The sequence below is a fragment of the Lobosporangium transversale genome (assembly GCF_002105155.1).
Source record: "Lobosporangium transversale strain NRRL 3116 chromosome Unknown BCR41scaffold_14, whole genome shotgun sequence".
Taxonomy (NCBI): Eukaryota; Fungi; Mortierellomycota; class Mortierellomycetes; order Mortierellales; family Mortierellaceae; genus Lobosporangium; species Lobosporangium transversale.
This window is the reverse complement of record NW_019028992.1, coordinates 38,327-65,092: the sequence shown is the minus strand read 5'-3', so window position 1 is coordinate 65,092 and position 26,766 is coordinate 38,327. Positions and strand designations below refer to the sequence as shown.

Here is a 26,766-nt window from a genome sequence, read left to right as displayed (position 1 = left end):
AATCATTTCAGTTCTAATTTAGCACCAGCATTATCCAACAACACTAACAAAAGCAGGCATACTCTTCCCTTTGTTCTCAAAATCCTCTCCATTTATCAGCAATTACTTCCTTTGTCAGCCTCAAACTAAAAGCATACTGACTGACACCCTTTCTGAACACACAATACAGTTCTGTATTTATTTCTGGTAAGGAATCGATCTATTTACAACAAAGCGTTATTGTTCTCAGTGAGGTGTATGTGGTGGGCCAGATCTTTTTGAGTGACCATGTCGTCCCATCTTTTGTTACTCATGTTAAAAGGATGGGAAGCGAATTGCGGATGAAAGTAAGCTACTCTTCAATAGGTTGCTACTTTAATTATTCTCATACACCCAATAGACACAATAGTTTATAATGGCGGCATTTTACAAACAGTCGCAATAGAAGTCAGGCGTAGTGCGAGTGTGCATGTGTGTTTAGAGTGAAAAGAAATACTTTTTTCTATTGTCCAAGAGACTGAATGCATCTTATCAGTCATGACATTCTGTAAAAATACTAATAGACACTAATCTTTGCTGTATTTTTTTTTAGTATTGTGGGTGCCGTGAGTGAAGTGTGACTACGGCCTGTTTGTAGTCCACGTTCACTTACTCTTCAACCGAGGCTCAGAAACTGAACAGATTCACACGCCTCAGCCCCTATCCTTCACATAAAAGCAGCTCGTCTCTCTTTTTTTTTTCTTCAGCTTCAACAGGAGACCTTTATCACCTTTACTTTTCTTTATTTTATTTTTCACCACTAACTATTTATACCTTACTGACAAGCAACGCTTGCACAACAAGATGTACCATCAGGCGTCACAAAATTCGTCAAATAACAGCCTACTTACTCAGCCTTTCTCGGCCGAGCATTATCCTGTTGATTACCGGTCTATCTACACCGTAACACATGATAGCCAAGTTCAAGGACCACATATACAGCAGCTTCAGCAATTTCAGCAACTCCAGCAGATGCAGCTCGAGCAACTACAGCAGGGGCAACAGGGTCTACTTCAACGACAGCACCTGCAGCAGCAAATACAACATCAGCAGAGTACCCTACTGCAAGCTCAACATCAGCAAAAACAGCAGCACCAAGAACAACAAGCTCAGCTACAACAACATCAACAACAACGCCATCAACAACAACAACAACAGCAGCAGCAGCAGCAGCAGCAGCATCAACACCAACAACATGGTGATGGCTTGAACTATGATCAAGGACAAGCTTCTAATGTACCGGGGCAAGCGGCTTTTGAGTTTGATCCTTCGACGCTATCGCTTTATGCAGATCCCGCTCTTTTGGGGAGCATGACTGGCATGGCTCTCCACAATGGTCTCAATGATGCTAACGGAGGCGACTGGAGTTCATTTTTCAGTATGGACCATATTGCGGAAGCGCCCGAAACCCCTATTACAATGGAGCAACTACAGCAGATTCAGAATGGCCTGGGACAAGAACATAATACAGTGCTCTCATATGAAATACCGGGTTCTTCGTCGTTGCTTTTGCACCAAAACCATCAGCAGCCTCCGCAACAACAGCAACAACCGCAGCAACAGCAACAGCAACAGCAACAGCAATCACAGCAGCAACAATCACCACAACAACAATCATCACAACAACAACTGCTGCAGCAGCAACAGCAAGAAAAAGAACAAAATCATCGACAGCTGCAGCAACCGCAACAACAGCAACCACAATCGCATCAACAATTATCGCAACAAGGGCAGCAAACGCAATATAACCAACAATTACAGCTTCAAATATTACAGGAGCAACAGCGTCAGCAACAGCAACAGCTACAGCTTCAGCTACAGCAGCAACAGCATAGATTATACCAGCTTCAGCAGCAGGAGCAGCTTCGACTGCAACTGGAAATAGCAAGACAGACACAACTTCCTCAAAGCCCTGCTCCACTCGGTTACTCTACCCCTCTCCAACAGCACTTCCCACACCATCTACATGGAATGAGCCAATTCCCCACGGGTCACTCGCCCGCGCAGTCACCACTCTCTCCAGGAAACTATGCTGGTGATGACTACTTTTCATCGAGGCAAGTATCACCAGGACCTGCTTCCTCTCCAGGTGGGCCATCAAAGATCAAATCTAGACCAAGACCATCCACTGCTACCTCGAGAGTATCTCAAGGAGGGATTAAGGCACTCTTTGGACAAAATGGATCAAAAAATAACCGTGCCTCCCTTGATCTAAAATCGGAGACTTCAAATCTCTCACAAGGACTGACAGCGACATTAATTGCTGCCAACCAAACACCTGGCAATCTTGCATCATCTAGCGCGGCGTCTGTCAAGAAGAAGAAGCCCACAGCAAAAGCAGTATCAGCCGAAATATCCATTCCAAATATTCCTACAGTGAGTGTCACTGTAGAAGCAGGAAGCAAGGACCCCATTACTCCTGGATTCAATTCCGTCGCTGGCGTCAAGGACATGGAGACGACACCTTCTCTTACTCTTGCACAACGACGTGCAGCGGCAGCAGCTTTGGGAATGCAGCGGCGAAGATCAGCCTCCGAGTCATCGACTTTGGGGCAAACGTCAGGGTCCACTGCTCCGACCCTATCGTCTCTAATTCCACCCAATCTAGGTCTAGATGCAAAGGCAAAGAAGTTCGTTCTTCCGCCCAATGTTACCCCTGGAAATGAGTCAGTGCCTTTACCAAGTCCTTCGATTATTACGACACCAGGGTCCTCAGCGCCCCCAATTCAAATTGGAAGGATTGCTCCTCGGCATTCATCGTCCCAGGCGCGGACGGAAGAACAACAGCGACAGCTGGATGCAGCAATGGAGCGAGTTGATTTTGATGATGTTACGGTAGCAGAGCTTAAGGAGATGTTACGCCAGCGTGGAAAACATGGTGGAGGAAAGAAAGCAGACTTGATCAAAAGACTTCAGACGGAGATTGAAATCATACGGGCGAATCGGCAGACGAACCAGGGAAGTCTTACACTGCGGCCTGGGACTATCGGGATGTCTGCCATCTCTGGAGCTGCAGGTTTGGCATCGATACCTCCGCCATTGGCTTCGCCAACACATTTACTGAACAAGACACTGGGAGGAATGCATATTGGGTCGCCTCCAGTGCATCAGACGATGGCATCCGCAACTGCTCCCTCAAATCTGAGATACGCATTATATCAAAACACTACGGAAGCAAAAGAGTCTCAAATGACGGTACAAGGAACATCAATGCCGGATACAGTTGGCGTAAGAACGACAGTTCAAGCTCCAAGCATAAACCATGGCTAGGCTAATAATATTTGTGATGTACATCTTTGCATGAAATAAAAAAAAAAAAAAAAAACCCCCAAATGAAGAAATTGCTGCTCGTGACACATTTTTTTGCTTTTCTCCCTCAAACTAAAATCCTGTTCCATTCATCTGATGCTTCATTCATCTCTCACTTCGTTATTTTATTGTCATGACTGAATCATCTAATACTGACAAGCACACAACTATCGCCGAAGATGATGCGCATGGAATTACTGCGACTAGCTTCTTAACGCCCGCCACCAACCCTAGCATCCCGTCCTCAGGTAGACATTCGATCGACTTTAGTGACAAGGCACCTCAGGTTATGGAATGGACATCGACAATTGCAATCAGCAAAGATACCACTGACCATAACCCTAAAGATCAGACTCAGGACTCTGGTGCACGTACGCCGACCTCCGCTTCTGCTCCTGCGAGCCACGATACAGACCTTGAAGAGCTTCACCAACTTACACCAACACTTGTTGAAGTACCTGCCCCTGATATTCCTACCATTCAAAACCTGACACTGGGATCGACCACAGCTTCGAATCCATCGTATCTTTCTTCAAAGCCTTACAGCATTAGTGGACACTATGCTAGGGGCTTAGATGTCCCTTCAGTAGTGCCTTCTCCACCATCATCCATCATAGCAGAGCCGCCATCACCAACCCTTTCTCATGCATCACTTAAGATGGGAAGTACATATTCGTCCACATCCTCGAACGCAGGCGAAGATCAAGATCAATATCAGGACCAGGACCAGGACCAAGACCAGGAACAAGACCAGAATCAAGACCAGGAAATGGAACAGCCCCCCTTTGGTTTAACAAACACTATAGTTGATGATAGTACTACAGCCACCCAGACTGGTTCTACCAGTCATATAAGCACAAATCCGAGCCAGAAGCCTGAGCAATCTGGGAGGATGAATGAGAACCATGACGCTTTTGCAGTGCCACGGAAAGAGATTTTGACTAAAGATGATCTCGAACTTTTCCATGTGTCCGCCAGCTACGCTAGTCTGTTTGAATTCTTGGAAGCCTTGAATGAAAGCATAATAGGGGTTGTGAGCACTGCCGAATGCTATGAAAGCGAGGTACGACCATACCTCTTTATATGAAGAGTAAACAAGCAGATGTCTCTTTGACAGCAAAGGCTATTTCACCTCATAGTCTATCGAGTATTTAATTTTTTTTATGACGCGTTTTAGGTGGTTAAAGGGATGCTGGAAACACTGGATTTGGTAAATGATGTTGCAGAAGAATATCCACCCGAGTCTGGACATGAGAGTCGGTTTGGCAACCCTGCTTTCCGAAAGTTTTACGATCAAGTTGGTTTGGTGGGTGGTGATAAACTGTTGTCGATGATGGCTTTTTTTTTTTTTTTTTTTTTTTTATTAAAAAAAAATGGATAAATATGCTTAATCTCCTTTTTCTTTTTCTTTTTCTTTTCTTTTCTTTTTTTTTTTTTTTTTTTTTTTTTTTCACCGTTGTTGACATCGTTTGTTTCTTCAAGTCTGCGCCAGAATGGATGGAGAAACTGGTGCAGCCCACGGAGGCAGTACCTGAAGTGACCAAGTACTTTGTTGAGTGCTGGGGCAATCGCAAGAGAATTGACTATGGAACAGGACATGAAGCCAACTTTTTAGCATGGCTCTATTGTTTTCACAAATTGGGTCTAATCAAACAAGAGGACTACAAGGCAGTGGTAATCAAAGTGTTTTTCAAGTAAGTTTTTTTTTTTTTTTTTTTTTTTTTTTATCGCTCTTTCTTGCGTTGCATATTAGAAATGAATACCTATCATTTACCTCATCTCTCTTTCACATAAAAGGTATATTGAGGTTATGAGGAATCTACAGTTCACATACTGGCTTGAGCCAGCGGGATCCCACGGAGTGTGGGGTCTGGACGATTACCACTTTCTGCCTTTTCTTTTTGGGGCAGCACAACTACGGGGCCACAAATATATCAAACCAAAGTCAATTCACGACGACGACATTGTGTCCGAATTTTCCAAAGACTACATGTACCTTTCCTGCGTCAAATTTATCAACTCGGTATGTATCTCTCTCCATTATTACTGAAAACCATTTTTTTTTGGGTTCACATGTCAGCTTGTCTACTATACTAAGTAAGCGATAATACAACTGCTTACATCGTATATATAACGTCTACCTTTTTTGTGATTTATGATTTTTTCGCATTTTAGGTCAAGTCTGCATCGTTGAGGTGGCATTCACCTATGCTAGATGACATCAGTGCAGTCAAGACCTGGGATAAAGTCAACTCGGGTATGATCAAGATGTACAAAGCAGAGGTGTTTGGCAAGCTTCCGATCATGCAGCATTTCATGTTTGGGTCGTTGCTCCCATTCAAAGGTACGAGTGACAGTCGGATCTTGGAAGAGGACGAGGAAGAAGCTGGCGTGGAGGGTCATACACATGTGCATGCGTTCGGCCAGGAGTTTCCAACTTGTTGTGGAATGAAGATTCCAAGCGCGATTGCTGCAGCAGCGGCCGCGGGCAATAGTGGTGCATCGGGTGATAGAACTATTTCTGGACTCTCTTCAAGCGGAGCAAGGCGATTACCTTTTGACTAGATTTGTTATTATCATGCAAATAGATATTTAAAAAAAAATTGATTTTTGAGACAAATCACGGGTACAATCCCACCCCTCTCTCTGGCTTCCCGCCAATTTTTTTTTTTACTATTGAAATATATTATTCAAATGTTCGTTCAGTAAGAAATCTCCTCTTTTCTTTCGTTCATTTCATCTCCTTGTCCTTTCTCCTGCTTGCTTTTGCTCTTGCTTTCTCTCTGTGATCCATTTTACTTTTATGCTGGTTCTCTAAACCTTACTCTTCTGCACTCACTAGCTAGATAAACAATATTGATCTTGTACTTTTTTTTTTTTTTTTTCTCTTTTTTAAAAATCGATGTCGCACCAAAGACAGACCTCTGGTGGGTCGTCCTCGTTTGATCCCGCAGCAGCACAGCAGTATTATCAACAGCAGCAACAGGCACAAATGCAGCAGCCATATCATATGGGAATCCCATCCATGGGTCACGCACAACCACTTCCACTACAGCATCATCATGACCCATCATTGGCACATCAACAGCCAATGCAGCCTCAACACCAGCATTTATTGCAGTCGTTCTGGATAAACCAAATGAACGAGGTCGAAAATGTTCCTCATGATTTTAAGCTGCATCACCTACCCCTGGCAAGGATCAAAAAAGTCATGAAGACAGACGAGGATGTCAAGGTTTAAAAAAAAAAGAAAAAAGAAAAAACTTTACCTTTTTTTTTTTATTCAAGACATGAGAAATTTGTCTACATAATGTTGATGCTGTTGGATGTTGATTTTATTTTTATTATTATTATTATTAGGCCAAGATGATTTCAGCAGAAGCACCCATGATATTTGATAAGGGTTGTGAGATTTTTATTACAGAGTTGACCCTTCGCGCATGGTTAGCAGAAACACACAATGACAAACGTAGTGCAGGAAAAAAGAAAGATTTTCCAAATGTTTATTTATTTATTTCTATTTATTTCTTTATTTATTTTACAGGATTCATGCAGAGGAGAATAAACGGAGGACCTTGCAGCGTAGCGACATTGCAGCCGCAATAACCAAGACCGACATGTTTGATTTCTTAATTGACATTGTCCCGCGCGAGGAATACAAGATGGCAAAAGAACACAAGCCATCTGCTACCGCGGCAGCAACAGCAGCAGCAGAGCATCGGCGGAGTCAAGAATCATTTCCTTCACTTGGACCTACAGCCCCTCCTACTGGCAGTAGTAGTGGTATGAATCCAGGCTTTGAAGGATATGGATACCCATATGGAGTTGTTGAAAATGGATCCTTTACCATGGTAAGTGTATCTGAAGTGTCAAATGTCCTGTGTCACCAAAAATGAAACAAGTAGAGAGGATGCTGAAAAGTTTGACTATGAAAATGTATCTCCAGGGCTCCAGCGAGGCGTTGGACCCATACCGTCAACAGCAACAACAACAACAGCTTCAACTGCAGTACATGCGAGCACAAATGACACAAGGAGGTCATTCTCAACTACATCCTCACCAACAGCAGCGGTACGAGTATCAGGGTCAACCTCCGCCTTCACATTCATCTCCAGAGAGTGGGAACGAAGGGACTCTGCAATCAATGTCATCCGAGGCATGGTAGCTTGTAGACAAATAGATCAGAGGGGTTTTTTTTATTTTTTTTTATGCACCTCCTTTCTGTGTCAAAAAATACTTTATTAAATTACGTCCACAACATTCTATGAAGCCTGCCACGTATAATTATATGAATTATTCCACGTCATTCATCTTAATTTCTTTCCTACTTGCTTCATCTACTTTCACATTACATTCATTGCTTTTTTTTTTTTTTTTTTTTTTGCATCATTATCTTTTAATATACCATGTGGCTCTCAGATACTCAGAGTAAGTAGCATTGGGCAGATCATATTGGCTACAATAAGCCAATGCAACTTGCTGATTATAGATCCCTCCTTCCAAGAAATAAAAAAAAAAAAAAAAAAAAAAAAACTAATTTAATTTAGCTCTTACACCGTTCAAACTTTTATTTTCAACTCGACCTGACTTGGCTTGACTTAGAAATCGGCGTAGGCTTGACTGCATTTGGATTATTCTTTATGCTGATGGGTGTCATGATGTTCTTTGATGGAGGATTACTTGCCATTGGAAATGTAAGCATAAATCAATATGCAAGGAAGATGCAAAGAGCTACTGGATGGATGGAATGAAACGACTAAACAATGTCAACAGAGTCCTCCATGATTTTTTTTTTTTTTAAAAAAAAAAAAAAAAAAAAAAAAAAAAAGACGTTACAGGCCAGACAAATAGGAGGAAAATATGACTGTGCTTGGAGAAACTAGAAGACAATGGAACTACTTTTGTTCGGCAGCGCTCAAAAATACAATTTATGACTGAGTTGTTCATTACCTTTACCATTACAAACATAGATCTTATTCTTGGCAGGATTGACACTGGTCATTGGAACACAAAAGACGATGTATTTTTTTGCACGGCCTCAAAAGATCCGTGGTACTGTCTGTTTCTTCAGCGGGATCTTTTTAGTCTTTATCAAATGGCCCACCATTGGGGTCATTGTCGAGTTTTTTGGATTTATTAATTTATTTGGGTAAGAAGAAGTTGTAAAGGCTCCAAGCCTTGATTCGGGCTACACTACATGCAGACTCACAAAAAAAGATTGACTGAACACTTTTTTACAATTACTTACTGTAGCGACTTTTTCCCGGTAATTATCAGCTTTTTGAGGAAATTACCTGTGATTGGAAATGTACTGAGCGCGCCAGGTATCTCGAAGGTATGTGTAACTATGACGGTGTTGATCTTTTTTTTTTTTTTTTTTTTTTTCTCTCTTTATTTCTCATCATGACCTTTCAATATTCCTTTATATCTTTGTCGAAATTGCATTGGCTTGTGGCTGACACACACAGCATCTCCCACAGGACCCTTAAAGGCAGTCATTCCTTTGATGTATTTTTTTTTTTTTTACTCCCGCTTTTCTGCCTCTAATAAATTTTAGCCAACGTTTGATAACTAATGTTTTTTTTTTTTTTCCTTTCTAAAACTGATGGTTGATATAATGAACAAATAGATTGTGGATCGCATAAGTGGTCAGAGGCTACCTGTCTAATGGTTTTTTTTATTTTTTTATTTTTTTTTTTTACAGTCTACGAATAATAAGAAGTTTTTATTTTATTTTATTTTTTTATTTTTGTTTAATGATGAAAATGATCACAAAAATATGCCATCTAATACTCTAATGTCCAAATACCCAAATACCTAAATATTATGCTCAGAAATCAGAAATCGGAAATGCCTGAATGTTTGTCTAATCCAAAATATTATACATGTATGTAGCTTATGTAGATTACGCTTTTGTGGCCTTTAAAATGCTGGTTGTCTGTCGATGATATAAATATATGCATTACGCTTGTTTATCTGGTACCCTTCTATATTTCGAGGACAGATCAGTAGAAAGGAAAATCATTTTAACAAAGTCAATGTCGGTGAGATCCTTTCGGGTGGATGCCTAGAGGCAGATTGGTGTGTAAGAAAGATAGACTCCTCGCAGGAGCTTACGTGGACTCTGTTGGTAAGCCTTGAGGGATTTTTTTTTTTGTCGGGAAGAGAAGGCTACTTGAAGTCATTGGAATAGTTTGCGATACAGAATGAAAATGACGCATGTGGGACATGGACAAGTGTAGATGAATGCGATGATTCTCCCAGTTAGGACGTACAGTTCTACTTTACCAATTGCATAGGTATATGTATATAGAAATATTCATATCTGATGTTGACGGATGAAACTTGCCAGTGACATTGCAATTGGACTGTTGTAACGAGGAGAGTTCCCATGGTGTCACAAAAAAAAACTTTCCTTGCAACGACGGTAATAAAGCATTGCAATCACAACTACCGTCACTACCAGAGTTCTGTACCACGAGAGAGAGTTTTTTTTTTAAAAAAAAAAAAATAAAAAATAAAAAAAAAAAGAGTGAAAGAACGAAAGAAAGAAAAGAATAAGGACAAGGGTTCTGGAATAAAAAGAGGGGTGTGTAATGTGTCAATGTGTCAAAAGAAGATAAAGGTATTTGTATATGATGGTATATGATGACGAAAAGAAGAAGAAAGAAAGAAAAAAAAGAAAAAGAAGACACCTCAACTTTCTATGTTCCTGGATTTTTTTTTTTTTTTTTTTTTTTACCTTACAACTCCACAGCTATCCTTTTATCTCTCTCTTTTTCTCTTTTCTTTTCTTTTTGCTTCTTTCTTACCTTTTATTTTTTAAAAATATTTTCTTTGTCTCTCTCTCAACCAATATCATTCATCATTTGTACTTGCTCTTCACGCCAGCACACTTTTTCCTTTCTTTTTTCTTTTCTGCTTTCTTTTATAGTATTTCCACCTTCACAGCCATGAACTTCTTCAAGCCAAAACCAAAGACTCCTCATGAACTGGCTCGTAATCTCAAAGAATACATTCAAAAGCTTGATGGTCCTGATAAGAGAAGGGTAGGACAAGAGAACAAAAAAAAAAAAAAAATCGAATTCAGAGAATCATTCAACCGTAAAAACAATTCAGCCATGGCAATTCAACAAGCAGTAATGAACAGTGAACGGCACTGGCAAAATTTAATAAACTCGCAAGGACTTGGTTTTCTCTGCCACTGGATTAGTTACCAATTTCAAGTCAGGAATTCGTAAAAAAAGGAACCAGGATACCTTTTTTTTTTTTTTTTTTTTCAGAAAAAAAAAAAACACTGCTGACCCAATACTGTGTATCTCCATCTTAATCTGTTCTTGCATAGGCCACAGAAGAAATCTCTAAAATCCTGGTAGCCATCAAGACTATGTTATATGGAGACAGTGGTAAGTCTCTTTCTCTTTCTCTCCTTATTAGTTTTTATTACAAGTATTGTTACTTTAGGACTCAATCTTGTGCTTTTGCTTTTGACAAATTGGATTGACTCTTTTTTTTTTTTTTTTTGTTACCTTTCTATGACAAACAGAAAATGATCCAGTACCAGAGATTGTAGCTCAATTAGCCCAGGAAGTGTACTCGAACAATCTTCTTCAGCTCTTGGTCGATAACATTGCCAAGTTTGAGTTTGAAGCCAAAAAAGATGTTGCCCAGATCTTCAACAATTTGCTCCGTCGCCATATCGGCTCAAGATCACCCACGGTTGAATACCTTTGCACACGCGACTATATCCTTTTTACATTGATTCATGGGTAGGTAATCTTTTCATCTGATCAAACTAGAAGAAGTCGATATACACATACACATACACATACAAATGGCTGGGTTGACTAGGGTAGGCTTGGATGGAACAGGTGGAGTGACAACTGCGTGGTCCAATCTCGATTCAGGTGCCCAAAAAAAAAAAAAGAAAAAAAAAAGAAAAAGCTTATTACTTCTGATGACACTGTTGGGTCAATCAATGAGGTTGTTGACAGATCAGCAGCTACATTACATGAAAGAAGAGTATCGATATTCTATTTTACCGACTTTATTATTATTATTATCTTCAACACTTGTCCAACGACATGTCTTTATTGATTCGAGAGTATCGCATAATTCTTTTGGATCTTTTTATTTCTTATTTTGTCCGTGAATACGAACTGAGAGATTGAGTCTTTGCCTCCCCTCATTATTGACAAATGCATTATTGCAATAAATTGCATGCAGTGAGGAAAGACAGGACAAACGCGTTTTTTTTGGACATGAACAAATACAGGGGCAGTCAGTGTCAATGACAAAAAAAAAAAAAGCCGCATCTTTTTGACAAGCGTCATTAAAATCATTTCCCCTTTTTTTTTTTTTTTTTTACCTCCAGTGATCACAACAAAAACAACAAGTGTCCTTTACCCCTAACTTGGGGCACTGCAACGCCCAGATTTTAAACTGGCATGGATGTACACTCATGATACTCAATTAACTTCCTTTTTTTTTTTTTTTTTTTTTTTTCTTCTCCTTCTTGGGAAACATCATGATCAGTTATGAAAATCAGGAGATCGCTTTGAACTGCGGCATGATACTGCGAGAATGTCTGAGGCATGAGGTCCTAACAAAGATCATCCTCAACTCTCAGCAGGTCTACAAGTTTTTTGACTATGTGGAAATGAACACCTTTGATATTGCAAGTGATGCATTTGCAACTTTTAAGGTATATAACCGTCGTCCTACCCAAAAATATATATATATATAAAATCAGAGTCTATAAAACTAAGATTACTTTTTTCGTTTATATTTTTTATAAAATCTTCAAATAGGAAATCTTGACGCGACATAAAGCTCCTGTAGCCGAGTTTCTGGAACGCAATTACGATGTGTTTTTTGAAAAGTACACTTTGCTTCTACAATCGACAAATTATGTGACGAAGCGTCAGTCATTAAAGGTACCTAATAAAAACCACAGATCCTTATCTTGTCCGCTATCATCCATTATGCTTACACTTGCGTCTTGTGTTTAAGCCTTAACCTTATTTTTTATTTTTCTTTTGTATCAAACAGTTGTTGGGAGAGATCTTGCTGGACAGAGCCAACTTCACAATCATGACACGATATATTGCCAGTGCGGACAACCTGAAGCTAATGATGAACTTGCTCAAAGACAGAAGTCGTAATATTCAATTCGAAGCCTTTCATGTGTTCAAAGTCTTTGTTGCAAATCCCAACAAGAACAAACCAGTGCTGGATATTTTATCTAAAAACCAAGACAGACTCATTGCATTTTTGAGCTCGTTTCATAATGACCGCAGTGATGACGAACAATTCAATGATGAGAAGGCATTCTTACTGAAGCAAATTCAAGATCTTCGATAACCAAACAATGAAGGTATCTGGTCTCAACAGGAGCGTAGGAGTTGCTCATTCAAAAAAAAAAAAAAAAAAAAAAAAAGTGGTTGTTTTGAGGATGATTATACAGAAATATTTTACAGTGTATAAGCAAAAAAATAAAATAAAATAAAATAAAATAACAATATTCATACATGTACAGTACATGTCGCGATAAGAAAAGACTTTGTTATTGTAGTGGTTCAATGTGAACCGGATTCGACAAAGCCCAGTTTATGCAACACATCCGATAAGACGAGAATAATGTGTGGGAGCGTGGGGAGCATGCTAAGATGATTAGAACATTCGTCTTCAGAACAAATGATAATGATTATTGATGACCATTGCAACCACAAAACGATCTTTGAACAAGAACAACTAGTTTACTCTTCTTGCCTAGCATCGCATCGGATCAGTGCATACAAGAGCTCGATTCAGGATACGTTCCATTTATCATTTTATCATCACTGCTTTAAACAATGTGTAACAATGTGTATGCTCCATTTTTTTTTTTTTTTTTTTTTTTTTTTTTTCCGGTGATGGATGCATTATCTATTATAACGGTCCAATGTCTGTTAATAAAATTAGTAATAGCTTAGACATGCGGAATGCAGTACGCTTCAACTCCTTTTGGTGTCTTTAGGGCAGTGGTCCACCATGTTTATATTAATACAGGTATACATTAACACTAATGTACACGTACATTTATAAATATTCATGGATAGATGCGGAATGAGAAATGCTTTGCTTGGATGTAGGAGAGTAAAAGAAAGAAAAGCACATGGACGTAAACAACGCGTCAAAGCGAGCCGATTGGATCCGAAATCAAAAATCAAAGGCAAAACGTTGCAACAATGCCTTTTTACTATCCCATTGGCTCGCCTCAATTTGACTGACTTTGAAGAGGTCAAAGCTTTAACAGGACTAACCTTTAGAGTCCAGATTTATTTATTTTTTTTTTAAAAAAAAAAAAAAAAAAAAAAACGTGTGAGTCTATAGAGTTATTATTTAGTAACATTCCTCAGGGACAAGTATGTTCCCAGAAAGAAAGAAAGACGCAAAGAAAAAAGTTTATTTTTATTTCATCCTGGCAAAGCTATAGCGATTTAATCCAAAAGGCTAAGCTAGCCAGTTCAACAGGCGGAGAAGATCTTGGTATCCCACTGAAACCATGAATAGCGCAGACCCTGGACTGGACAATTTCTTCCTCTCCGCCGCTCCACATTGCACAGTTTTTTTATTTTTATTTTTTATTTTTTATTTTTTATTTTTTTTTTATTGTTCACAGATGTGACATTCAAAGCAAATGTTTTGTGTTGGCTGGCCAATGTCTACGGTCGCAGTTTGGAAGAGCCCCAATGGGAAACCAAAATGTGTGTGTTGTCGGCAAAAGGGCAACCAGCCAACGTTTGTTTAATTCATTACTCCTTGGGTGCCAAGTAAATATTGATGTGGGTTTGGCTAATAAACGTTCGGCTTGTACCTCTTTTACTTTCTCTCTCCATACCTTGTACAACATCCCCCTTGGTCCGATGATGTCTTCCCACAGACATGTTATCTAATTGCAAGAGTAAACAAAACAAAACAAAACAAAACAAATGCAGGTCCTCATTCTCCAATTTCAGGGTGTGCTCATGCAACAAATAAAGGCACTTCTCGTCCCCATGCTTTTGTTGTTGTTGTTGTTGTTGTTGTTGTTGTTGTTGTTGCTGTTGCTGTTGTTTTTTCAATATTTTGCTCCACATTGATAACAGCATATGTCAATTTATGACAATCCACACCGTCAACAAAGAATATCACATCCCCTCCACCTCCTTCTTCCTCCTTAGACCCGACGCCGACATGGAGATGGACTCACGAATTAGTTTTTTTTTTTTTTTTTTTTTTTTTTTGTTTGATTTACGTGCATGGACAGCAACTGACGGCCCGCTTTCATGTGCAGGAAAATTCGAGCGTTTGTTTGTCGTATCCATTTGCTTCAAATATACACTCCATCATTGTCTCTTTGCTGTTACATTAAGGTCTTCTCTGTCTAAACTTTTATCAATTAGATCAATCAGACGAGTTTGAATATTAAACTTGTAGAAATATTTGAGCGATCCGGCTCATGGATGCATACATGCCTATTTGTTTCTACGTATATAATTGATATGCAGTGTAACAACCCTAGTTCCGAACATCCCATGCTCAATTTCGGCTCGTTTTTATACACTTTATTTTTCTAAACAGATGCTCATTCATCATTAGAAAGGATTTCTTTGAAGCATCTTATACATATACATTATTACGAGCAATTCACCGATCCAAAAATGTAGACCTGGCATCGCAACAAATGCATTTTTTTTTAAGTACATGGATGAAATATACCCGAAAATAAAAAAAAATAAAAAAAAAAACGAGACAACGCGCCATGGCCTTCTATTGCTTGAATTGTTTGCACCACAACGTCAGGTGCAGTTCTAATATTCATGAACACACATAAACAAGGTACAGTATCAGGTACGTCCTTCATGTGCAAACCAACCCAGGACTTTGGGAGCATTCGGTCAAAGAAATTGAGTATCTGATGCTATTCAAAATCATTCTATTTTCTTTTTGTTCAGCGAGAAAACTGAAAAACCCAATTCGCCTATATAAAGTTGGCTTTCCGCCCTGACTTTTGTCTTTTTTTTTTTTTTTTCTCCTTGTCGCTGTACCTTCCTTCCACATCCCCCGCCTTATTCCTCCAAGGTTTTTCACCCTTGCCTCCATCCTTGCCGAAGAAAAAAAAAAAAGCCACGCGCAAGTACATTGCAATGATGTTTTTCAACGCTTTAACTGTAGCTGCCATCGCTTTGGCCTCGATTATACCCTCTCTGGTCGAAGCCTCGCCCATTCCGGTTCCTGAGGCCGTCGAACCTTACATACCTGTCAGCAAGCGCGTCTATACAGCCGCAGAGATTGATCATCATGAGAAAATCTTGAAGCGTTCCTCTGCCGGGTTTAATGATTGGTCTTGCAAGCCTTCAGCTGCGCACCCACGTCCCATTGTCTTGGTCCATGGTTTGGTATGTTTTCTTTTTTTTTTTTTTTTTTTTTTTTAAAAAAAAAAAAAAAAAATTCCAGGAACCATGGAAAAAGCCAGTAGCCCAATTTATTCAAATGTATACAGAGCACGTCCCCTAATTTCTATGATTTTTTTTTTCTTTTATTTATTGTTCTATAGATCGGAAATGGATGGGACAATTGGTTGTACATGGCCCCTCGATTTGTTGCCAGTGGTTACTGTGTGTTCAGCGTGACCTATGGAGAATTACCGGGTATCCCCATCCTTGCTGGCCTTGACAAGATTGAGAACAGTGCGGTGCAAATCAATGCTTTTGTGGACAAGGTTATTGCTGCGACCAATTCCTCCAAGGTGAACCTTTTGGGTCATAGCCAGGGCAGTTTGGCTCCTAGATATGCGCTGAAGCATCTCGGACTCGGTCCAAAAGTTGGTAAGTGTTTATCCTCAGTTTGCTATCCAGTTTCTCTACAATGACATCTGACTTTTTTTTTTTTTTTTTTTTTTTTAAAAAAAAAAAAAATAGAAAAGTATGCCGCCTTCGGTACAATCGCTTATGGAACAACACTCCTTGGCATTGCCCCCTTCTTGACATCGCTTGGTCTGTATGATCCAATCAAGGCTGTCATCGACCCTGTCTGCAAATCCTGTTTCCAGTTCCTCCAAGGCTCACAGTTCCTCAAGGACCTCAATGAGGGTGGTGACACAGTGCCGGGTGTGCAATACAAGTTCATTGTTTCCAAGTATGATCAGGTGGTGACCCCCTATACCAACGGTATCCTCAGAGACAAGAATCCTCTGGTCCAAAACGTTGTTCTTCAGGATCTTTGTTCCGTCGACTTTTCAGAACATGTCGCTCAAATGCTCGATCCCATCGTATTCCATTCCGTGAACGCCTTTTTCGATTCTCGTGCGAATCAAAATGTTAACTGCTTGTCGGCTTTCGAATAAACCGATTATAACACTCTCCCATGCTCTCCCTCTAACAATGGTTGGGAAGCAAGCATTGTGATTTTAAAAAAAATCAGTTAAAGGCACTCATTCATCCTTTTTTTCCTCCCCTTACAACAATTAAGAATTTAGTCCTCTCTCCTCACCTCACCTCTCCTCCAACTGTATTTTTTTCTTACTTTCATCTTGCTTGTTTTAACTTCATAATATCCATATATTCATACCATTTATTATTTTAATAAAACGAGCATGTTGACAACCTAAAATATAAATGTTTGTGTTGTGCAATATTTCTTCTAATTGATTTCTATAGCACTAAATCATACGGTATTCGGATATCTTTTAAGGATTGGAGGGAGGGGAAGCCTTGTTGGCCAACCTCGAGGCAGCTCGAGAGCGCAGGCGGCTGAGAATACCATCCTCTCCCATAAGAATGGCCATGAATGTCCTGACCTGAGATCCAGAGTCACTACGGGGACGGCCGGGGGCGTCTGTCTTTGATTGATCCGATGTTGATTGGTCGGATGATGGTGGAAGAGTCTTGTTTTGGAGTTGTGGTGATCCTGCAAGAGAATCGAATGCGATTTCATCGATACCTGACCAGTATTTTTCTTGAGCCATGGCCATCGCATTTCTTGCTAATGCTGTCCGAAGAACAGGGTCATGTTTCTGGAAGAACAGGCTTGTTCTCGGCGCCGGGACTGAGGGCCGTGCGGGGGATGGGCTTCTTGCTATGCGATCATCACGGAAGCGTGTACCGGTGGGGGAAGATGCATTCATGCCATTGCTTGCCATGGCCAACTCGCTTGTTCGCTCCGCAAGGGAAAGTGCTTCCGCAGCAGCAGCCACTATAGCAGCCTGTGCAGCCTCTGCCTTTTCGATCTTGCGTACTTCCTCAAATGTGAAGCGCATGTCCTCTAGTGCATCCACAATGTGCTGGCCAAAGTCCTTGGATCCCAACTTCAAGCTTGTAATGCAAAAATATAGTTCTGCTTCCTTGACCATGTAGGCACATCCATATCCATCGGGCACAACCTCACCCCATCCATATGCGATGAAGCAGTCATCCGAGATTTGCGACGTGGAAAGTCGCCAGCGACATGTGCGCGCAAAGACGGGGTCTGCAAAGAGAGCGGGCATTTCTTCATCAGGTTTGCGGATCAGTCGCAATCCCAATAAATGGCGATCGACTGCTTGTCCATCTACTGCCCATGCAGTATACTGAGCATGCCTAGCAACGGCGGCGCGACAAGCAGTGGCACGTACTTTGAGGCTAGCGTCCGGATTGTCCATGGCCTCACAAAAAGCTTTGCTTTCATTCGAGCAAGATCGGACAGTTTCTGTACGGCCATGACGGTATTTACGAGTAGCTGCAGATTCGTACGTTGCGACATATTCCCCATGTTTGCGGTAGTAGGCAAGCTGCAATGCCATTTGAACATAAGCATCGGGCGACATTTTGAATGACTTGATCAGACCCTTACCATACCCCTTAAACTCTGTGGGGATCATCTCATGAGCGTTCACTGTGGCGTGAAAGTAAGCGAAAGCATTGGAGATGGCCTTTTCTAAAGCAGGACTGTTAACAAAGTTGAGGGGTTTAGGTTTGTCAAGAATGGAGGCGCACTCATACAGATCCTCTGCATTCAGGTTTCGGAAATCAGGCAGTGCACGAGCTTGAGCCTCGTCGATCAAATAGCGGCAAAGACGAGAGGTAGGCGTCGCATCCATCTTGGAATGCTCTCCGTTCATACCAGCACGACCGTTGGCAAAGACGATCAATTGGAAGCACTTGTCGAACCAGCGACTGGCGCCATCTCCATGCCAACAGGCACGGGAGAATTCCTCCGAGCTGGATGGAGAACTAGAGTCGAGGCAGAGAACAAACATGGATGTCTCAATCTTGGCCATGTGAGCCTTATTGGATGTGTGAGCTTCAAAGAGCGTCACCCGGTCCTTGGCAACTTGATCACGTTGTCCGGTGGATAAAATTCCGATAGCAGGAACCGAAGACTTGTCATCATCCGCCATTTTTTTGATTCGTTCCAATTGGATCATGATCTCGCGTGGGCTCAGAACAGACGAGGGCTTGGATGGGATATGTAGGGTTTCAAAAATGTAAAACTTGCCATTGCGTACCACGCAGATATGGTTATTATTTTCGAATGGAAAGCCTACGGCAGTATCGGCAGGGGAGCCAGCAATGCGGGAATAATTAAACAGATATTGATACATGTTCATGCAGAAGGGCGCATTTCTGGCCATATCTGGAGTCAATGTTCGTCTACATGAGAAGGAAAAAATAAAAGATGACGAATAGAGCGAATGTTAGTATATCTTTCTTATTTTTATAAAAGAAAAGAAAAGAAAAGAAAAGAAAAAGGCCTCCTTATTCCCGGTTATCCCAATATGGAAAGTATTCAAACGTGATAGGATTAAAGGTTTTTTCAGAACGGCTTTTATAGTACTTGTCAATGGCATCATTGCATTAAAAAGTTGTCATAGCAAAGTAAAGATTACTATAAATTGTATGAATCAACCTATATCCGGCCATGTCCTGCGCTTAATATAAAGTCTCTGGCTCCCCTCCTCCCCGCACCCTCCGGGGATCTGAGTTTTTTTTTTTGTTTTTTTGTTTTTTTTTCCTTCAGTCAATGATAAATATTAAAGTGGAGGAGACCAAGAGCCCAATTCATCACAACTATTATATTTTTTTTTATCTCACATCGCACTGCATTTGCCAAAACCTTGTTTTCTGTTTTACATCTTGTACACAATCACAGAGTCAAACATTGTGGAGATCGGAGAGAGATAACGAAATAAAAAAATGAATGTGACCGGACTGAGAACTTACGTCGCAATCAATTGTCTGAATTCGAGGGCCAAACTCACTAACAAGGCTGCACGAGCAGTCTGCGTTGGCATGCGTGGATCGTCCTGGAAACCAAAGTAATAATTCACAAAAAACGTGGACGAGTCACGATGGGAAAAATAGGCCCAGTCATCCCACCATTGCGCCAGCCAGCTCGTCCCACGCTTCTCACATTCCAGTGCACGCTCGCGAAGACGTTGATCTAAGCTTGGGCCCTGGTCGGACTCGCGGAATTCTTTGACAGCTTTAGCCATACGATCATATTCTTCGTCCGTAGTCAAGGGCCTAATCGATTCCATGTATCTGTTTAAAGTCTGATCTAAAGGCGGAATGGGTAATGAGGGTAGCTCATCTTGACCCTTATCCATGATACCGACATTCTCGGTGGGAAAGATTTTTCCTGACGACAGAGCCTTTGATTCAGCAAGGGTTGCATCGGAGGCAGGAGTGGTGGCTAACATGGTTTCTTGTGGTTTAATATGAGGAGACATTCAGTAAAAGAGTATTGAGAATAGTCCGGCGTTGGTATTAGAGTTAAAATAAGGAGGTAAGGAAGCGCAGCATGCAAAGAGTGACAATTCACTAATGAGATGGTAAAAAAAACAATGGGCTTGGATAATGACAATGAGGAGAGTAAAGAGTAAACAGTAAAAGGTTAGGCGTGGAGAGTGGAGAGTGAAGAGTGGAGAGTGGAGAGTGGAGAGTGGAGAGTGGAGAGTGGAGAGTGGAGAGTGGAGAGTGGAGAGTGGAGAGTGGAGAGTGGAGAGTAAAAGAATTGGAAGAAGAGAAAGAGAGAGAGAGGGGCTGTTGACCAGAGGTGCATCAGGACCCTCTTTTAAATATGTCAGTGGTGATCTCATAGTCTTGCATCCGAAACAACAGATCCTTATTGAACTCAATGAAATACACGCTCTTTGGATACTCGCATTGCCTTATTCGGACACAGTGTCCTGTGCTACTTGGAAGCGCCACCAACCCTGGAGTTTGTGCATGTTTACACGCCACATGAGTTGTTGCGTTGTATGGCCTGTGTAATCAATAACATTTTCATCACAAATCCAATTCACAATTCACAATTCACAATTCACAATTTACAGACAAACAACATCATGCAGCCTGAGGCTCAAAACATCAAGGTTCTTTGCCTTGGAGACTCATTGACGGCAGGTTTTGCCAACTGGTATACATCCAGTACATATACGCCATATTCTGACTATCTCACAACTCTTTTCAAAGCTCAAGGAAGGAACGATATTGAATTTATCAATGCTGGAGTCAATGGAGACACTGTGAAGTGCATCCAAGAACGTCTCGCAACTTTATTAAAAAAGGACAATTATCAGCACGTCATTCTCTTGGGTGGAACTAATGACCTGGCTGACGTCTCCGCAGAGTCTACTCCTGAAGACGCAGTGGCTCATATCGACTTTGAACCAATGTTCAGACTACTGTTAGCACAGCCCCATCTCAAGAGTATTCTACAGCTCACCGTTCCCATTAGCGCCTACGATGTACATCACCTACATTACAGAAGCTGCAAGGCCGCTTTGAATAACCGCATCTTAAACAATTCTTGCGAAAAATTAAAAGTTCTCGATCTCAATGACTCAACTTTAGGCTTCAATTATTTGCATCTGTCAGAGGATGAGCAGGCAAGATTCTGGAGCGATGGCTTGCACTACACTCCAGAAGGCTACGAACACATGGCTCAATGCATCTTTAATGAACTTGTTAAAGTTCTACAGAAATAAATAAATATATACGAGTCGTTGTTTATATTATCTTAAAGTACATAGACTCTACAATACGATTAATAGGCGTTCAATGTGTTTGTTTTTTCTTTTGTCTTGTCCATACTCTACTTTTTTTTTTTTTTTTTTTTTTTTTCAACTCTCAAGTCTTCTTATGCCAGACAAGTTTGTATGATTCTAATGACTCAGGGTCTACGTACTTGGCAAGACCCAATGTTTTGAAGCGCTGGTCGATCAGCAGACCTTTGCACAACTCGACAATCACTAGAACTTGAAGATTTGGACAGTACAACAGTCCTTCAAAGAATCGACTGGTCGTCGCTCCAGGCGCTACCAGATGTAACTGTTCCAATCGCTTGCAACTCTTGGCCAAAGCAACGAGCGACTCTTGACGGTAGGCCATCCCACTTGCAGTTGTGCCTGCTCGAGGAAGGATGAGGTTCCGTAAATACCGGAGCTTGGGAAGCGTTGAAAAGGACGCGTCCGAGATTTGGTTTGCGTCCAATAGTGAGACATATTCGAGTCGTGGACAGTTGGAAGTGAGCTCAAGCATGAATTCATCATTGATCTTTGGTTCGACGGTTTCAATCCAGGACACATTCAGATGGCGCAGGTCTGGACAGTGTCGTGCAAATTCGATCATCTCTGAAGTGCCCAGAAACTCATCCGAATCGAGCAATACCAACTTGGTCAGGGCCTTGCTACAAGTGCGAGCGAGCTGTTGAAAAGTCTCTGAAGGGATACTCTTGCATCTCTTGAGTACCAATTCTGTCAAGGGGTTAGTATGTGTAGCAAACATATGAAAAGGGTGGCCCGGGCCCACAGGTAGCACAGGACAAATATAGTTGGCAAGTGAAAGCACAAAGAGTCGGCGACAAGACTCGGCGATCGCACCCCATGGGATGAGTCCTTCCTCATTCTCTGTCGAAACCTGGCGTCCTGTAGCAAAGACAAGAGTCAAGTCTCGAAGACGTTTGCAGCAGTGTTCTGATAGTGCGAGGATAACGTCGGGTGTGATCCAGTTGATGACAAATTGACCATTCTGCTTATCAACTACGTCGTGTGAGTCAATAATCTCAATCCGTTTGACAAACTCTCCATATTCGTGTGTGGAAGAAAAATCGGCGTTCTCAGTGAGTTGTAAAAAGACATTGAGTTCTTCACCAGCCTTCCACCCATGAAAGGTTCGTTCCTGCCATAGAAGAGGTGAGGCAATACTGTTCCAAGTCTTACAGACCAGAGTAACAGGTCCCAGATGACTATAGACAGTGTGTGTGCGGTGATTAAGATAGTCGTAGTGTTGAATCGCTAGGAATGAGAAAATATATCGTAAAAGTGAGGGCTTGAGTGAATGAATTCCAATAGGACGTGTCTGATCCTGGTCCTTTTCGTGTTCTTTGTCCTTGTCCTGATGAAGATCCACTGCTGAGTTGTTATGGCTAATGCTACCACTCACGAGGCCATAAGGATGAGAATATTGATACGGATGTAATTTCGACGACGCGATGCAGTCGATGGAGCGTTCCAAATCTAGATTATCTTCAAGAGCCATGATGCAGATGGTTGAGTGATGCAGACGTCTGATACAAAAGAATGAGTAAGAGAAGACAGAAAAAGAGAGGAATCATAAACAGAGGAAAAAGATGAGAGCAAGATGAGGGTCTGCAAAAAAAAAAAAAAAAAAAAAAAAAGTGTTTGAATGTTGTTGCGCTCAATGGAAGGCGAGGCTGGACATGACTGGCTGGTCGGTGGATTGTTCCTGGCCAAGCAAAAAGGGAACAGTAAATGTTTAACAAATAGCAAATAGCAAATAAGGAAAAAGACATGTCCACACCTCTCTGCTTTATCAAACGCACAGCACACCCGCTGAGACAACACCAAACACATTATTTATTCTAAAAGTAAAAGATTGGATGGAAATTGCAAGGCAAACTATTCATGTACCTGAATGTTTATTGACGAGTGAAAAAGATAAAGAAAGGATAAAGAAAAGTGATTTAAACAGGGCGCATGTGAGGGAAGGCTAAGACCTCTTGGATACGGTGCGAATCTGTCAAGAACATGGTCAGACGATCAATACCCATTCCCCAGCCTCCTGTGGGAGGAAGTCCAAACTCTAGTGATTGACAGAAATTCTCATCAATCAGCTGGGCTTCATCGTCTCCAGCAGCCTTATCCTTGGCTTGTTGTTCGAAACGCTCGCGCTGGTCAAAGGGGTCGTTCAACTCGGTGTAGGCATTGCAAATCTCTTTGGTAGCGACAAAGCACTCAAAACGCTCGCAGAGACCAGGGACGGAGCGATGGCCCTTGGCAAGAGGTGACATCATTTGGGGATGACCCATGATGAACGTTGGATTGATACATTCGACCTCAATAAAGTCTCCGACGAGCTTGTCCAAAAGACGGGCACTGGTACGAGGAGCACCACACTCGACCTCGTGCTTGATGCAGAGATCGTCTAAAAACTTTGTCGCTTCTGTTGTATGCAAAGTATCAGCAGGGGGGAACTTGACCTTGAGCTTCTCCTCCAAATACTCAATCATGTTGATACGGCGGAAGGGGGGTGTAAAGTCAATCTCCAAAGCTGGGCCATCCTTGCCTTGTGGGTGATAAGTGATCTTGGTGCCTCCAGTAATGCACTTGACCATGCCAGCTAGAAGAACCTCAGTCATCTCCATCACGTCAAACATATCAGCGTAAGCCATATAGAACTCTGCAGTGGTGAACTCGGGGTTGTGAGTCAAATCCATAGATTCGTTCCTGAATTGGCGACCAATCTCATAAACACGGTCCAAACCTCCAACGACCAACATTTTCAAATACAATTCGGGAGCAATACGCATATGTAAATCCATGTTGAGGTCATTATGATGGGTCACAAATGGTTTAGCGGTAGCGCCTCCAGCAATCATATTCATCATTGGGGTCTCGACCTCCAAGAAATCCTGATCGTCTAAAAACTTGCGAAGATAGTTGATGATCTTGGCGCGAGTCTTGAAAATGTCGCGGACGTGGTTGTTCATGATCAAGTCGAGATAGCGCTGTCTGTAACGTGACTCCTGGTCCTTGAATCCGAAATGGGTAGTGGGCAACATTCGGAGACAGGGTGAAAGCAAGACAATGTCGCGGGGGAAGATGGATAATTCACCATCGCCTCCCTTCTTAGGCTTGGTACGACCAGCAACACCACGAACACCGACGATATCGCCACGTCGAAGGTTGTCATGGACCTCATTAAAGTCACGCTCAGAGTCCTGGGCCTGAGCAGTGATCTGAATCTTGACACCATCTCCATGAAGATCATAGAAGCGAAGCTTGCCCATGGTGCGCATGTTGTGAAGACGTCCAGCCACGGTGATGACTTCATCTACAACCTCTCCAGCCTTGAGTCCGTTATACTTCTCAATGAATGCAGGCAATGAAGTCGAGACGTGGAACTTGTGAGGATAGGGATAGGTCTCCTTATTGGCACGAAGAGCGCCGACTCTCTTGGAACGGATCTCAAAGTATTGCTGTGGGACAAAACAGTTCACATATGGATGTAAGAAAGATATTCAAAAAGATCAGGTTGTAGTCGTTATAGTCCAGTCTTTTCATGACATAGGCAAATGATCCACTTGGCTTACGTTAGGGTTGAGGTTCTCTTCTTCTTCAGCAGCTGAAAGAGTCTTCTTGGCATCGGCCTTTTCTAAGGTTGCAGGGGCAGGGGCATTGGCGGCCTTCTCTGCCTTTTTAGCCTCCTTCTCTCTGCTCTTGATACGCTTCTTTAATTCTCTATAGAGGTCAAGAGAGAAAAAAAAAAAAAAAAAAAAAAAAAAAAAAAAAGCATTAAGCGTTAAAAGAGGCGCCAGAATAAAAAAGAATGCGATTATAATTGAGAGAGGAATTGTCAACGCAGTGACTGTGGCTGCTCCATGATTATGGTTATGATTATAGTATTTTTTTTTTTTTTTTTTTTTTTTGGATTCAATGATCAGGAAAGAACGTACGTCTTGGAGATCATCTCGCCAGTAACCTCATCCTTGTAAAGTTTAACATCATCAGCAGGAGCAGCAGCAGTGGTAGAATCGACGGGGGTTGACATTTCAGAAAGTGAGAGAGACACAGAAGTGAAAAGAAAAGAAAAGAAAAGAGGAGCTGACAAGACAAGACAGATTTGTTTTAAAAAATATCAAAAAGTTGGATAAAACAACAAAGCCTCCAATTTTATATATTTTTATCGATCCATCTCAGAGTGAACACTGGATGTGTGCACGAAGTAGAGAGAATGTTTGACTCAACACCCAGTCACCCTCCTTTTACACAAATTTAGTCACTTTGTACACATCATTCCCAACCCTTTGCCTTTGACCGAAGGTGATCTTGTTCAAAGTATTGTCTGTTTTAGCACAAGCATACATCGGCGATCTGCAGTCTGCTCAGGTGATCAATAGCTCAACAGCCAGTCTCTTCGCGCTTAAATTGGGATCGAGTCAATCCACTGGGGAAGTGAAGAGCCATACTGTCAAAGGTATAAGATGCTTTGTCCTTCATATTAGTATTGGCCTCTTCCTTCTACACGATAGTCCATCACCCGTAATTTACAATGTGAACTTTTATACCGCGCGCATTTTTCTCTCTTACCTTCTTTTTTACTGCCCCACAAATCTCATCACTTTTACCAGTTACCAGTCTGTCCAATGCTTCATGGTTTAGGGTGCTTTTCCTTGCACTTTTTCCCTCACTCCTTGGTATCATATCTATTCTCAGGCCAAACATTTTATTAATCAGCGACTCTCTCTCTCTTTTTCTCATATACACATCACCGCCTATGCTATCTGTCGACATTCTTTATAGGGGGGCAATCATCTCTTGTCCCATCGTGCACCGTTTCCTACTACACTCGTTGAACAGACAGGCAATGGAGGTAAGCTAATACTATCATTTTTTGCCCAGTCATGATTGAGGGAAGTGTATTCTAGCCCCCGCTTTGACCCGATGAGCCTCTGCAGCTGCTCCCAGCCTTACCGGGCACTAGAAACATTGTTGATCGGTACCAATTGCTATCTTTCTGCTGTTATGGTGATCAGTACCGAGTGCTCAATCCCTTTCTGTACCGGGGATAAAGAGACAGTTGTTGAAGTCATAGCTCAATGTCTCTCCCCGCATCTGCGATTGGGGAGCTTAATACTTGTAGTCATTTGGATTGTTAACCACTACATGGATTTTTTAATACTAGAATGTCAAAGAGAAAAATCAATCAGTTGTCCGAGCCAACGAAGGTTATCTCTTAATCCTGAGGATCTGTCTCCAAAAGGTTACACTGAATACCATCGCACAGATTTCTCTCGCACAAGAAATAAAGACATTGTTGAAGAATGGCAGAAATGGGTAATAAAGCTCGGCGACAAGCATTTGCCAGAGCGGGATTATTCAAGCTCAATACCTTCTGTGCTTGGGGGAGAAAT

At 41.5% G+C, this 26,766-nt stretch overlaps 10 protein-coding genes across 10 annotated transcripts; 7 read left to right on the top strand and 3 right to left on the bottom strand.

Annotated features, from left to right (window-relative positions):
* Positions 1-822: 822 nt before the first annotated feature.
* Positions 823-3,288, top strand: BCR41DRAFT_395217 (hypothetical protein; the record flags this gene model as incomplete). Its single annotated transcript, XM_022028709.1, has 1 exon — positions 823-3,288. The coding sequence occupies one exon, from the start codon at positions 823-825 to the stop codon at positions 3,286-3,288; it is 2,466 nt and encodes an 821-aa protein (XP_021882244.1).
* A 931-nt stretch (positions 3,289-4,219) lies between these two features.
* On the top strand, positions 4,220-5,892 carry BCR41DRAFT_304100 (hypothetical protein; the record flags this gene model as incomplete). The annotated part of the gene is made up of 5 exons (XM_022020747.1): positions 4,220-4,390; positions 4,505-4,633; positions 4,810-5,021; positions 5,125-5,350; positions 5,503-5,892. 5 exons carry the CDS (start codon positions 4,220-4,222, stop codon positions 5,890-5,892), a joined length of 1,128 nt encoding a protein of 375 aa, XP_021882243.1.
* Positions 5,893-6,203: 311 nt separating this feature from the next.
* On the top strand, positions 6,204-7,386 carry BCR41DRAFT_351478 (histone-fold-containing protein). Its single transcript, XM_022023806.1, has 3 exons — positions 6,204-6,562; positions 6,688-6,770; positions 6,872-7,386. The coding sequence occupies exons 1-3, from the start codon at positions 6,230-6,232 to the stop codon at positions 7,221-7,223; spliced, it is 768 nt and encodes a 255-aa protein (XP_021882242.1). The 5' UTR covers positions 6,204-6,229; the 3' UTR covers positions 7,224-7,386.
* Positions 7,387-7,734: 348 nt separating this feature from the next.
* BCR41DRAFT_351475 (vesicle transport protein) lies at positions 7,735-9,036 on the top strand. The gene is made up of 5 exons (XM_022023805.1): positions 7,735-7,755; positions 7,930-8,021; positions 8,298-8,476; positions 8,581-8,662; positions 8,957-9,036. Exons 2-5 carry the CDS (start codon positions 7,968-7,970, stop codon positions 8,993-8,995), a joined length of 354 nt encoding a protein of 117 aa, XP_021882241.1. The 5' UTR covers positions 7,735-7,755; positions 7,930-7,967; the 3' UTR covers positions 8,996-9,036.
* Positions 9,037-10,063: 1,027 nt separating this feature from the next.
* Positions 10,064-12,750, top strand: BCR41DRAFT_351471 (Mo25-like protein). The gene is made up of 6 exons (XM_022023804.1): positions 10,064-10,376; positions 10,673-10,733; positions 10,874-11,096; positions 11,863-12,031; positions 12,138-12,263; positions 12,379-12,750. The coding sequence occupies exons 1-6, from the start codon at positions 10,281-10,283 to the stop codon at positions 12,688-12,690; spliced, it is 987 nt and encodes a 328-aa protein (XP_021882240.1). The 5' UTR covers positions 10,064-10,280; the 3' UTR covers positions 12,691-12,750.
* A 2,747-nt stretch (positions 12,751-15,497) lies between these two features.
* On the top strand, positions 15,498-16,716 carry BCR41DRAFT_385723 (alpha/beta hydrolase fold protein; the record flags this gene model as incomplete). Its single annotated transcript, XM_022027707.1, has 3 exons — positions 15,498-15,749; positions 15,908-16,178; positions 16,272-16,716. 3 exons carry the CDS (start codon positions 15,498-15,500, stop codon positions 16,694-16,696), a joined length of 948 nt encoding a protein of 315 aa, XP_021882239.1. The 3' UTR covers positions 16,697-16,716.
* A 322-nt stretch (positions 16,717-17,038) lies between these two features.
* BCR41DRAFT_377446 (acyltransferase ChoActase/COT/CPT) lies at positions 17,039-19,936 on the bottom strand (the record flags this gene model as incomplete). Its single annotated transcript, XM_022027106.1, has 3 exons — positions 17,039-17,116; positions 17,588-18,980; positions 19,551-19,936. 3 exons carry the CDS (start codon positions 19,934-19,936, stop codon positions 17,039-17,041), a joined length of 1,857 nt encoding a protein of 618 aa, XP_021882238.1.
* Positions 19,937-20,604: 668 nt separating this feature from the next.
* BCR41DRAFT_351468 (SGNH hydrolase-type esterase domain-containing protein) lies at positions 20,605-21,379 on the top strand. The gene has a single exon (XM_022023803.1). It carries the CDS (start codon positions 20,678-20,680, stop codon positions 21,317-21,319), a length of 642 nt encoding a protein of 213 aa, XP_021882237.1. The 5' UTR covers positions 20,605-20,677; the 3' UTR covers positions 21,320-21,379.
* Positions 21,380-21,461: 82 nt separating this feature from the next.
* On the bottom strand, positions 21,462-22,978 carry BCR41DRAFT_385720 (hypothetical protein; the record flags this gene model as incomplete). The annotated part of the gene is made up of 1 exon (XM_022027706.1): positions 21,462-22,978. Exon 1 carries the CDS (start codon positions 22,869-22,871, stop codon positions 21,462-21,464), a length of 1,410 nt encoding a protein of 469 aa, XP_021882236.1. The 5' UTR covers positions 22,872-22,978.
* Positions 22,979-23,183: 205 nt separating this feature from the next.
* Positions 23,184-25,554, bottom strand: BCR41DRAFT_385719 (hypothetical protein). The gene is made up of 3 exons (XM_022027705.1): positions 25,309-25,554; positions 24,946-25,093; positions 23,184-24,831 (listed from the first exon to the last, which is right to left on the bottom strand). Exons 1-3 carry the CDS (start codon positions 25,401-25,403, stop codon positions 23,317-23,319), a joined length of 1,758 nt encoding a protein of 585 aa, XP_021882235.1. The 5' UTR covers positions 25,404-25,554; the 3' UTR covers positions 23,184-23,316.
* Positions 25,555-26,766: the final 1,212 nt, after the last annotated feature.

Excerpts from the sequence above, each read along its gene's own strand:
- BCR41DRAFT_385719 (XM_022027705.1), bottom strand. The coding sequence starts at position 25,403 with ATGTCAACCCCCGTCGATTCTACCACTGCTGCTGCTCCTGCTGATGAT. Across the intron at positions 25,094-25,308 it reads GGCGAGATGATCTCCAAGAC|AGAATTAAAGAAGCGTATCA; the intron begins GTACGTTCTTTC and ends TGACCTCTATAG. Across the intron at positions 24,832-24,945 it reads AAGAGAACCTCAACCCTAAC|CAATACTTTGAGATCCGTTC; the intron begins GTAAGCCAAGTG and ends TTTGTCCCACAG.
- BCR41DRAFT_351478 (XM_022023806.1), top strand. The coding sequence starts at position 6,230 with ATGTCGCACCAAAGACAGACCTCTGGTGGGTCGTCCTCGTTTGATCCC. Across the intron at positions 6,563-6,687 it reads AGACAGACGAGGATGTCAAG|GCCAAGATGATTTCAGCAGA; the intron begins GTTTAAAAAAAA and ends TATTATTATTAG. Across the intron at positions 6,771-6,871 it reads GAGTTGACCCTTCGCGCATG|GATTCATGCAGAGGAGAATA; the intron begins GTTAGCAGAAAC and ends TTTATTTTACAG.
- BCR41DRAFT_351475 (XM_022023805.1), top strand. The coding sequence starts at position 7,968 with ATGCTGATGGGTGTCATGATGTTCTTTGATGGAGGATTACTTGCCATT. Across the intron at positions 8,022-8,297 it reads GATTACTTGCCATTGGAAAT|ATCTTATTCTTGGCAGGATT; the intron begins GTAAGCATAAAT and ends TTACAAACATAG. Across the intron at positions 8,477-8,580 it reads GGATTTATTAATTTATTTGG|CGACTTTTTCCCGGTAATTA; the intron begins GTAAGAAGAAGT and ends TACTTACTGTAG.
- BCR41DRAFT_351468 (XM_022023803.1), top strand. The coding sequence starts at position 20,678 with ATGCAGCCTGAGGCTCAAAACATCAAGGTTCTTTGCCTTGGAGACTCA.
- BCR41DRAFT_351471 (XM_022023804.1), top strand. The coding sequence starts at position 10,281 with ATGAACTTCTTCAAGCCAAAACCAAAGACTCCTCATGAACTGGCTCGT. Across the intron at positions 10,734-10,873 it reads TATGTTATATGGAGACAGTG|AAAATGATCCAGTACCAGAG; the intron begins GTAAGTCTCTTT and ends TATGACAAACAG. Across the intron at positions 12,264-12,378 it reads CGAAGCGTCAGTCATTAAAG|TTGTTGGGAGAGATCTTGCT; the intron begins GTACCTAATAAA and ends TGTATCAAACAG.